General features: G+C 35.5%; 1 protein-coding gene across 1 annotated transcript in view; it reads right to left on the bottom strand.

The window, feature by feature from the left end:
* The window catches only part of Zeb2 (zinc finger E-box binding homeobox 2), a 132,258-nt gene that overhangs the window by 26,927 nt on the left and 92,528 nt on the right, over positions 1-12,803 (bottom strand). The window contains exon 4 of the mRNA XM_013030065.1: positions 9,712-9,783. Within this exon, the coding sequence (XP_012885519.1) occupies positions 9,712-9,783 (72 nt within the window). The remainder of the gene's footprint in view (positions 1-9,711; positions 9,784-12,803) is intronic.

The raw sequence follows: 12,803 nt of genomic DNA, 5'->3' as shown, positions 1-12,803 counted from the left end.
ATTTTGCTTTTCCATTTCACATACTACTTGTTTTTCCCCCACATGCTTAATGACATACTCCTACATGCGTTCCACTTCTTCAGATTAAATGAAACTGTGTCATCCCTTGGTAATATCCCATCCCTCACAGATCTTTCCTGCGAAAACCTTCCTGCTTGCATCTGTCTTAGTGCATAGAGTAAAGAGACAGGGTGAAGATACTCCTGAATTCACATTGCCAGTTCAAAACAGTGTTGTCTCTTCTTTCAAATTTACTTTTTGTTTTTTAATTCAACTGTATAAACCACTGTGCCTTTTTAGAGGAATTTGGAGCAATGCAAGTTTAATGTCTGTCTTCAAAGAGCCTCCACTGTCAGCTGAGGCACAGTTCCTAACTTGCTGGGTAGTCCAGGATGATTTCAAACTTGTCATCTTCCTGACTCAGTATCTCGAGTGGTAGGAATACAAGTACATGCCACCATGCCTAGTTCTAAGCATAATGTCTTGAAGTCTAAGGTTATTCATGTTTGAATCAGGTTTTAGGACAATGATTAAAGGATACAAGCTCAAATAAAATGATACCCATCCCATGCCAATGTTTGAGGCTACCATTGCTCTCATTCTGGGAAACTTCATTACCAAAAGGTAGTCTTCTGTCTTCACAGTGCTTTAGCCTTTTCTAGTCCAACAACATGGATGTCTACCTGTTATCTTGGCTAAACTTAGGACAACTCCATCCCTCAGAACCAGACAAGGAACTTGCAGTTTCTGATTTCCATTTTTATTCTCACTACATCATTCAATCCTTCATTTCTCTGAAACAGGTGATAATTGTAAACACTGAAACAGTGTGATTCTCAGGACTCAACAAATCCTCTAGTCCATTTCATTTGTTTTGTGAATACTTGCCTCCATGTACCATAGAACTTGAAAACTTTCATTTCCATTCCTTGCCGAAGTAAGATCTATTCTAATATTTCTGCTTTAAATGTATCAAATATACCAGAATATACTTAAATTATGGTATAATCTAATTTCTGACGGTTTTCTACATTTGATGCTCTTTTGTGATGAACCTCCAAACATTGATCACAGCAATCACTTCTAATTTCCACTTAAGATTCTGCCTCTATTCCTATTCATTTTCTGTTAGGTGATGATCTTATTTACCTTCTGCAAGTAGTGTCAATTCTCTGGACCACCTTAAATTCATCAAAATGCTCTCTACCATCATTCTCCATTCTGATCATATTGATTTGAAAAACAAAAGATGAATTCTTGCCTACTACCATGGATACACTTTGAAGCCATTCTCTCACAACTCTTCCAATAATCAATAACCTACATCATCTTTCACTCAGTTGTCTTTTACACTCTCTCTCTCTCTCTCTCTCTCTCACACACACACACACACACACACACAGGCACAGAATGAAGCTTTTTGTCCTGAAGAAAACTTTCCCTGAAATCTGCAATCACCTTAAGGCATCTTATATCGTTCCATCTCCTAATATAAGACCCTAACCCTCTGTCAGATATCCCCTAAAATATCCAGCCCTTATTGTTTGACCCTACAGTGTAAATGATGTTTCAAAGCAAACATCTTAGTCTATGTATTATTATACTCAATTATAATAGTAATGATTAGCAATAATCAGACATTTATGTCCCAATATTATGCCAAACATCTTACTCATGTTGCTTATTCATCTGCCATTACTTATTCACTTAATGGAATGTTTAGTGACAGTGAATCTCCTTTGGCATTGCATTTTCCATGCTGCTCACAAAAGTGCCTTACACTTAGTAGGGCCTCAACAAGTAACCATTTATTTGAAAAAGTATGAGGCTATAATTATTTATTTGCAATTTTGTTGTTATGTCTTTAAGAATTCTTTTCCTACTGGCATTACAAAATTTTATGTCCCCTAAAAGCAGGAAATAAGTTTTCTGTTTCCTTAAAGGTGTTTTTTCCCTCAAGCGTCAGCTCAAATTCTATATATAACAAACACTGGAAGGAATGAGTATTAGCATCAGTGGTTGTTAAAATGGACCAATGTTTTAAGAAAAATGTTTCCTGGTAGTAGTTAGTTATCAAATAAGAGGGGGGGGGAGAATATTTTATTGCTTTTATCATCATTTTATAGAAATATTATGAATACTATCAAATCTTCCTCCTCTATAATTAAGAATGCTAATTAAAGATGAAATGAGATAGAAGACTCATTGGATAGATGGAGGTAGTTTTAGTGACCTTTCTAACTAATACCTTAAATTTCACATTTGAAACTTTAACTTTCACCTTTGAATTTCAAATGTGGCAGCAAAATAGTAAAAAGAATTTGTCCAACTTTTCTATGGAGTTTTCTAGATAGTCAAATTGTCAAAGGTTTTCAGGATTGCCAGTTTGTCTGTTGTTACAAATGCTTATGTAGATAGGAAACTGTTCACAACACATTCATTTCTTCATAACTAAAAATACTTAAGGCTTAGTTATATATGCAAATAGACTAGTAAAACAAAATAAGAACATGAACAACTATCTTTTAGATATTTTCTATATATTTTTTAAAGTGGCATGGCATCCAATCTCTAAAATGAGGCCTGAACACAGAATCATTTATTCTAGTTACTGATATAAAAATGAAGGCTAATCAATTAGGTACTCCATATCCTGTAACCAGTAAATGGGAGAGACAAAATTCAATTATGGGCTGCTCCAAAATGAAGGTGTCTCATCTGTAAAATAATTTATATTTTATGTTTGTTGAGACACATTTTATGACTATAGTTAGAGTACATATACATAGTTCCTAGACAAGAATTTTTGTGTAAGATTAAGACCTTAATCAAGAGTGACAGTGCATGCCTATAATCCCTGTTTCTCAGGAGGTTGAACAGGAAGACTGTTCAAAGCAAGCCTAGTTTTTATTATGTGACTGTGTCTCAAGAATAAACTAAAGAATGTTTGGGATGGAGTGTAGTCAAGGATATAGAACTAGCATGACTGAAGCTCGGGGACCATCCCTGGAAACACACACACACACACACACACACACACACACACACACACACACACATACACACACACACACACCACTATCTAATACAAATCACATACCTATAAATTTAAAACAAACAAACAAAAATCTAAATTGAGATCTAAGTTGGCCTTACCCAATTTCTTGGTGTTAGGTATATTTTATTTTTTTCACCCAACAGAAAGGGTGAAGATGCATATGGTTTTTAATAGCCTTTTCTAACTGAAGTATCTTGTCTGTGTGAATATAACTTTCATACTTTCAAAGAGGAAAACATCAAGGGCTATTTGAGTCCTGATGTGTACGTGGAATTGCATTAATGCTAGAGGCTATGCACCTAAGATAGGTCTTGTTACTACTATCATGCAGGCAAACTCACTTTTAAAATGATCCTAAGGTTTTTCAATGTTCCTTCTCCTCCTTCTCCTCCTCCCTTTGCCCCCTCCTCCTTCTTCCTCTTCATTTTTCCATTCCTGGGGCTGGACCTCAGGGCCTGGGCACTGTCCCTGAGCTTCTTTTGCTCAAGACTAGTGCTCTATCACTTGAGCCACAGCGCCATTTCCAGCTTTTTCTGAGTCTCATAGGCTTTTCTGCCTGGGCTGACTTTGAACTGCAATACTCAGATCTCAGCCTTCTAAGTAGCTAGTATTATAGGTATTGGCCACCAGTGCCCAATTCCTTCTTATATGCAAGGTGTTTTTGTAAAAAGGTGCTCTTTTTGTTTTATAGCTAAAAGCATTTTTTTAAAAAAGGCAAAACATTTAGGCTAGACATGGAAGGCTAGGCACAGAAAGTTATTATCCAGCTATGTAGTATTTTGTTGGAGGCTAAGTAGTATTTTGTTGGAGCCTAAGCAAAAACTGGGGAGACTTCACCACAACTAACAGGTTTGGTGAGGTCTGAAATCTCTGATCAATGACAGTCTAAGGTAGGAGGATCTCAATCTGAGGTTTAGCCCCATAAGGTGAAAAATAAACTAAATCAAAAGGGGCTTGAGACGTGACCCAAATGGTGTAGTAGTGGCTACCAAGTGTTAACACCTGAGATCAAACCCTAGTACTACCAAAATAATAAGAGTCAGCAAGTGGAAAAAGGTTTCATACAAATCAAGTTTGCAATGCTTATGTTGTTATATATCAAGAGGTCATGGTTTGCAGTCAAACCAGGAAGGGAAGTTGTGAGACTGTTAACTCCAATTAACCACTAAAAAACCAGGAAGTTCTTCCACTTGGCTCAAGTGGTAGTCTTGAGTAAAAACAGCTCAGGGATAGTGCCTCGGCTCCGAGTTCAAGCCTGAGTAGTAACACAAAAAATAAAAAATAAAAATAAAATAAATTGATTTTCTAGATGGCTTTATTGCTTTTTGTGCTTGCCTTTAACAAGTTTATCTCAAAAACATATGTCCTGGTTTTAGTCTTTTTAAAATACTAACTCAATTTCCTCCATAGTAATACTCTCTCCTACTATAGGATTTTTCTTTTAAAAATCAGAGTGCATTTGTTCTCCATCAAATATTTATTCATTCATTCTTCATTCGCTTGTTCATTCATGAATTTATTCAACCAGTCAGAAAGTCCCATATGTGTGTTCATTGCTGAACTGAGTGCTTTGAGGCAAATGGAATAGTGCTTTTCTTAAAGTCAATAGTTTTGGTACCTTATGTTATTTATTTAATTACCTCGGCAATCCTATGAAGTAGATACCATGAAAATCTACCTCTGTTTTTCAGGTGAAGAAATGGCTTGTTTTCATGAAATTAAGTGAATGGCTACAGACAACAAAAAGAAAGACAATTCCACCTACTAAAATTTATGCCACACCTTAGGGCTGTAGGATGTCAGAGAAGGAAGAGATTGATGTGGTTTGAGGAGCTCAAAGTTGACCTCATGAAGGAAATGGGATGTGAGTTAACCTTGAAAAACAGAAAGTGAATGGAATTTCAATAAGTAAAAGAAAGGAATGAGAGATTCGTGTCTTAAAAAATAGAGGAGACTGAAAGATAAGTATAAATATGATTTTGTAGATAACACCCAGGGCAAGGTCTGATTAAAATGGATGACACTCTACACTGAATTGAAGAACAGTACTTTTCCCTATAGATCTTAGAGGCCATTAAGGAAACTTGAAAAAAGATTATGGGAAAGATGTAGACTGCGACATTGATAGAGACAGACATGCACACATAAAGCTGTATAGTTTGGGACAGTGGAAAGATAAGAGATGAAAATATCTTGCTAGTTACTTTAGGCCAAGTATCAAAAATATATTACCCTAACATATGAAATGGGAGTTCAAGTGGTATTTGCCTTTTATTCACTCTCCCTAATTTCCTCAAAAACACTTGACCATCCCAGAATCAAAATGGTATCAAAGTGACCAAAACCCATAATGGTTCCCTGGATGAAGCTATCACTGCAGTTTGAAAGACCAAAGAAGGTCAGCCAATAGATTGATGAGTGGACATAAGAAGAGAAAAGGAGGTGGCGCAAGTAGAAAGATGCAGTATTTCAAATGCACATGTAAAGATTTCAGGAACAAGAAGTAACTTATGACCAGGATGAGAATATATTTATTTTCTAAAAAATCAAAACAACAACAAAAAAACCCAGAGCTATAAACAGAATCAAGCCCAAAGCATATTTGCTCAGCTTTCTTTTAGGTGTGGTTATTTGAAGAATTCAATTGAGTTAACCATTCTCATTTTTATAAACATTTCTTTCTTTGCTATGGATGTTTAAATTTGTTCTTTCTCCTTGCAATCTTCAGTTTTTTCATTCAATGAATTTGATTTTTCTTTACAAGAACTAGAAGCCCTACCTTCAACATTCTATTTACTTCTATTAATTTACTATCGATCAAAAATTTCATAGTCCTATGATGTGAAGTACTACCTGAATATATTTGCAGGATCCAAATCTCTATCTCTAGCCCTGGCTTCTTGGGTTTCAGTTCCTTATTTCCAATGAACATTCTCATATTTCTCTCTCTCTGTCTCTCTCTCCTCTGTCTCTGTCTCTGTCTCTCTCTCTGTCTCTGTGTGTGTGTATGTAAAAGTTTAACATGAAAATAATTAAGTCATAAGGCTGGTTCAAGATTTCCTCAAAATTCAAACTTTTATTCTACATATCCAGAAAGAGTAAGGATTGCTATATTCTAAACATACAGATATGTAATCTTGAAGCCATTATACCTCAAGTATCCATAGGTTTAGTAGTTAAGAAGTCTTATTGTTAAATTTTCCACTGTCATCACCCAAGGACAAATTTTCTATTATTTCATGCCTAAGTACAATGACTTCCACCTGGTGTCTAGAGTCCTTCCCACCCTCCACAGACTCATAGAATCATAACTTGACCCAGCCTTTTCTCTGGTGTTTTATATTCCCCAACAGCTAACCTGAGCTTTCATGTCCAGCTTTATTTCCATAAATTGGCCATAGTACCCACTGATAGAACCAAATCATTTCATTCACTGTCTCTGAATTAAAAATTGCCCTTTCTTATTGACTCATACTTCTGCTAGCAAGCTCTTCCTCAATCCATGGTTACTTAATGTGTACTTAGTTCAAATTCTACCTCTTTCATAAAACTTGACTTGCATATCCATTCCGTAGAATCTCTTCTATTTCTGTCATTCAAATAATTATTGTTCCTACCATTTGTGGCATACTTATCATATATTTTCACTCATCATTTTCAAAGGTACTTTCATTATCTTTAAGTAGTTCTACAAGGGAGGTACCATTCAACAAAGCAGTTTATGAATATAGTGTATCTTGATCAATGTCACCCCTTCCAATTTTTTCCCATCTCTTCCAACCCACTTCTTCCCTCACTTTTCTTAAATTTTGTAGGATAGATATTAAACTTTTTGCTGCATTATCCCCCAGCTTCTTCTTCTCTCTCCCTCTTCTCTCTTTTCCTCCTCCTCCTCCTCCTGCTCCTCCTCCTCCTCCTCTTCCTCCTCCTTCTTTCCTTTCTCCTTGACCCCACCCAACCTTTTCAAGAACCAGTTTCCTGCTGTTTATTTTGTTGAATTGTGATTTTTCCTTTCTAACTAGTTACACTAATTGAATTTTTCCTTAAATCTACTGTATTTCAGTCAATACATTTGTATATGCTTGAATACTACTCAAGGTATTTACTTAGATATTTAGACATTTATAGATGAATTCTAGCTTCCATATATGAGGGAAAACATACATCATTATTTTTCCATATGTATTAGGCTTATCTTCCAAATTAGATACTAAATGAATTAGTCTTCCTTACCCACCTTCCTCTGATACATACTCACATTGACTGAATATGTATGAACCATTAGGAACAGTATTATAGGAATAGGAAATCTTTTTTTTTTTTTGTCGGTCGTGGGGCTTGAACTCTGGGCCTGGGCGCTGTCCCTCAGCTCTTCAGCTCAAGGCGAGCGCTCTACCACTTGAGCTACAGCGCCACTTCCAGTTTTCTGGTGGCTTATTAGAGATAGGAGTCTCACAGTCTTCCCTGCCCGGGCTGGCTTTGAACCGCGATCCTCAGATCTCAGCCTCCTGAGTAGCTAGGATTACAGGCGTGAGCCACCAGCACCCGGCAGGAATAGGAAATCTTAAAGTCTGGTGAAAGGATATTCAGGAAAGATTTTTAAATTTCTAGATAGGAACAATTTTGGCTAATCTTATTTTAGAATTTAGGTATATACAATGGGTACTAAATTATCCCTTGGTTGAGATTAATGTTTTTTTAAATTGAGAAAATACTGTACAGATGCGTTACACGACTAAGGTAATGAGTACATTTCTTATCAAGCATTGTTGCCTCCTCCTTTGTTTCCCCTTCCCATCCCTGCCCTCCCATCTCCTGCCCCCCCACTTGTGAAACTTTGCTTATTGAGGAATTAAAATTATCTTTCACTTGTGCTTAAAGCTGAAATTTAATATTAACTTTAAAAAAAAGACATGAGGCCATTACTGATCTCAAAAGTTGGGATATTATAGAGGTATTTAATACATGATATCATTTTGTCATATTTTTATATGAAGTTATTTGGTCTTGTCTCTATTTCTTCATGGCAATAATAACTGGAAACACACAGTATTAAAACTAGAATAATTCTTAGCATGAATTCTAAGTGAATTCTAGGGTAGAAACTAAGTTGCAAAAAAAAAATTACCTGATTTATGAAGGTCATAATTTTGTTATTGCTAAAGCTGACTATAGAAATTCGAATTATCAGTCCCTAATTCTTTGCTTTCTCTATAACCATATAACGAACATTATTTTTGTACTTTAAATTGTCATAAAAATGAATAAAAATTTCACAATAGTTTCTCATTATTTCTTTTTATACTAAAGAAAGTCAGTGTTGTTTACTAGCAAGGACATATAAAATAGAAACACAACATGAACAGTTTATTATATGGACCAACACAGAGTGATACAAATGTCATCTCAATTATTTAAAGTTTTGAAGCCATAAAACTACACACTTTTTCACTGATAAATTGTTTAAAAGTTATGGTTTTTAAAAATTATGTTATTTTATTATTTGGAATGGTAATATGGAGGATTGTTTGAAACACTGAAAGTAATCTTATTCAGGAAAAGAGAGATAAACTTGGTGAGTTAGTGTAAGTTTGTACTGATAATGTAGAAAGTGAGAGAAGATGCTATTCAGTTTTTGGGGAAAGACATGAGGTGTTGCAATTGTCTTTAACCTCAATTCTGTAGGAAGAGTAGCGTTAAGACAAAAAGAAAAACAAATCAAAAAAACAAAAACCACTGTCTTACTACTGTTACGTTCTAGCTTTCTTACAATGAATAAGGAATTGATTTTCCTCTAAAACTTCTTCCTAGAACATATTATTTAGAGGAGGTAATAGAGGCAGGAAAGAAAAATAAAGAAATAATTTAAAAGAACTCAGTTGATTGTTTTTGAGGAATGTTCATGGAATTTTGTCAACTTGAAAAAAAATGCTCTACCACCTGCATTCCAGCATATCATTTAAATTCTCAATGGCTGATATTAAGTGGTACTAATCAAGGCATATCAGATTCTAATTTTGAACTTATTTTTATGGTCATTTAAAGTAACAATATTATAAATTCACCCTAATTCCTGCTGTGATATGACCCATTCATACAATTTAATATTCTTGAGCTTCACAGACAAGTAAGAGAGATGAGAATGAAAGACATGTTGTTTGCTTAATAAAACACCAAAATGAGCCAGAGGGCAGTGACCCATATTTGTAATACTAGCTACTGAGGAGGCTAAGATCTGAGAATCAGGGTTTGAAGCCGGCCAGGACAAAAAATTCTGTGAGATTCTTAGGTCCAATAAACCATAAGAAAGCTAGAAGTGGAGCTGTAGCTCTACTGTTAAAATACTAGTCAAGCAATGAAAGGAAAAAAGCTCAGGGACAGTGCTCAGGCCCTGAGTTCAGGCCTCCCGACTGTCACAAATCAAAATAAAAACCAACAAGAAAACCAAACCAAACCAAAGCAAAAACCCCACTAAAATGTAAAAAAAAAAAAAAAAAAAAATTGGATTTGAAACAAAAGCAGAAACCTGTGAAGGCTGACTTAACTTGTTAAGTCATGAAGACATACATGAACAGGCCACTGTTTCTTTCTTGACTCACTAAGTGTACATGATACAAGATACACATGATTGTAGTGTAGTAAATATAACTTACCTGTACCATTGTTAACTGTGTTCTGGATCGTGGCTTCTGGCCCCATAGTGTCATAGTCTTCCTTCATTTCTTCTGTGGGGGAAAATTATCTTTAGCATTTGAAAATTGTAGAAAAGATTACTATGCTAAGCATGCCAAGCACAGGAACAAGGCAGATTCTTTTAAAGGAAACACAGAAAAGGCTTGTTGTAAACCGCTAAACAATAGCTTTGTTCAGGCAATTGAATGAATCCAATAGTGCTAGCTGCACAAGAACTTATTTACTTTAAGCATTACTGCAAGCTGTGAAAAACAGAGGTGCTTATTTGGAGCAAATGAAGGGCTTTTCTTCTGGTGGCAGTTCTACTGACAAACAGGGGTAAGATATTATTTTTTCAATAAGCGTCAAAAGCAACTAAGTATTTGTACTTATGAAGCTACACACTGGCAGCTATGTCTCTGCTGCTCTGGGTGCTTAGTGGCAAGTCAGAATTTCCTTTTTTATTTTTCTGTCTTTCTTTCTCTTTGAGATAGCTATGGTGGTGCTAATTGAGGCAAGTATACATTTTTTTAAGCCCAAATTCTACATACCAAAACTTGGAATGACCAGTTTATAAATCAAACCTTTCAGAGTATCAAAATACTTATTTCACCGAATCTTCTTTATTCTTTTCCCAATCCCTCAAAAATTTTTTCTCTTCTTTATCATTTGTGCCTCCACAGGTAATCATATGAGTTTTCTGAGGAATTATCTCTAGATACAACAATAGCTATATTTCTGATTAAGATGAAAAAAATGTAACATTAAAGTTGAAGATTCATAAATAATTAAAAGCCATTTCAAAAACTGTAATGTTTTTAATTAAGGGAAAGTTTGAAAAATAGGAGAATTGTTGAATTTCTCTGCCTTCCAGAGTATATTGGAAGGCAGAAAAAAAGATAGCTGCCATTTAAAAATTCCTGACATAAGTAAATTACATGAGCTTTTTGAAATTGTAGTTTTATAATGACAATGCTAATGAGGCCCATGTATGATCCAGGATGGAATAATCATTTTATTTAAATCAAGAAAAAAGTTTATAAATAAGACAATGAATTCTTAAATTTATACTGGTCTTTCTTTGCTTATAATAGATTACCTTGATAGAGGTTTCTAGAAAACATTATAGCAAAAGTAATAAACATACATATAGATATTTCAAAGATTTATTTATTTCTTTATTGCCAGTCCTGGGGCTTGAACTCAGCGCTTGGACTCTGTCCCTGAGCTTCTCTGTGCTCAAAGCTAGTAATGGTCTACTACTTGGGCCACGGCATTACTTCCAGCTTCTTCTGTTTATGTTGTAACAAAGAATTGAACCCAGGGCTTGATGCATGCTAGGCAAGCACTCTACCACTAAGCTATATTTCCAGCCCTAAAATATATTTTGTAGTCAATATCCTGTGGTATGTCTACTTATAGTATCAAAGCTAAAATATCATGGTCCTCTTAAAATAATATAGCTGGGAACTAGGGGCTCATGCCTGTAATCCTAGCTACTCATAAGAGTGAGATTTGAGGATCATAGTTCAAAGCTAGTCCTGGCAGGAAGATACATGAGACTCTTATCTCCCTCCAATTAACCACTAAAAAGCCAGAAGTAGGTAATAGAGTGCTAGCCTTGAACAAAAAAGCTCAAGGACAGCACCCAGGCCCCAGGACCAGTGCATGTGAGCACTCTCTCTCTCCCTCCCTCTCCCCCCCCTCTCAAAATACACATAGATGCTAATTTAATGCCAGTACTCAATAAAACAAAATAATTTAAGTAATTTTTTCTTAGACTATAAAACCACTCTAAATCCATTCCTGACCCTGGACTTTTCTTTTACTTAGGCAATATTTTCACAGGAACCTTTTACATAAAACATTTAGAAGTTCAACATAAAGCAATATTGTGTTGTCAATTGTAATAATCGATCGTTTGAAAGGCTCCCACATTTGACATTTTAATCGGTGTCTGCAAAGAATTAAATTAAGGTATTTCTGAGAAGTTCAGCACCAGATATAAATATAGCTTCTGTGTCTTTCTTCCTTGCTCATCTCATGTGATTTCTGGTAGCTAAGAGTCACAAGAATCATAAGTTTTCCATCTGAGAGCACATCAAGTCACAGAGGGGAACAGTTAGCAGATTTTTTTTTTTTGCATAATAGTGGTAATGTTCAAGATTTCTGCTGTACTTCCTTCCTCATTCGCATTTTCTTATGAAAAAGTAAAGAGAAGTTACAGTAGGTGGTTGCTGACCAAATTAATAAATGCTGCGTATACAAACACATAGTTGGTGCTTTGTATCCACTGCAAGTAAGAGCATTACTTAGCAATAACTCTCTTTTCCTGAAGACTGGGCAACTAAGATCTTTTAGAGACATCAGCTGAGATGGTGTTACTTTTACCCAGAACATATATGCTTTCTGAGCATCTACCTTTCTGTCATTTTGAATATCAAGTTCAATTTATTAAAATGGAACATGCAGCTTTTCAGGTATATATTTGAAAAAATCACATGTATATCTACTTACTTCTGTTCCACATAAATTTATATTCAGAGGGCAAAATGATGCATAATTCTCTGTATCAATGACAATCCTGGTTGCCTTTCTTCCTCATGCCTAAATTTACACATTTTCCATGCTACCTGTGACTCAGCATAGTGGGTCTAAAACCACATCGTATATTTATTTTCCCAACACTTGTAAAAGTTTGCATTTTCCAGTCACCCTTGGGATGAAGGTTTGTAAAAATAAAGAGCACTTTCTTCAGTAAGATGAAGAATCCTTGAATAAGCAGAAAGAGGCCAAGATGCAGGTGATTTATTTAAGTCTGTGTCAATGATAATGATGTCATGGTTTCCAGCACACTGTGTCCACCCCATTGTAGGACGAAAGAATGTCAAGGACAATTCCAAACACAAAACTTTGATTGTGCTGGAACCGGAAAGGCACAGTAAGAACTCCACTGTGCTCTTCAGTTCAAAACCTGTATCCTGCAGACAAACTACAGAAAGCATGGGAGAAAGAGCAAAGGAGAGGGGCTTATCTCAGGGGAAAGCTATGTGCTGAGGTATGATTGCAGACA

The sequence above is a fragment of the Dipodomys ordii genome, unplaced genomic scaffold (assembly GCF_000151885.1).
Source record: "Dipodomys ordii isolate 6190 unplaced genomic scaffold, Dord_2.0 Scaffold126, whole genome shotgun sequence".
NCBI lineage: Eukaryota > Metazoa > Chordata > Mammalia > Rodentia > Heteromyidae > Dipodomys > Dipodomys ordii.
The sequence above is the reverse complement of the archived record's forward strand: the minus strand, read 5'-3'. Positions and strand labels throughout refer to the sequence as shown.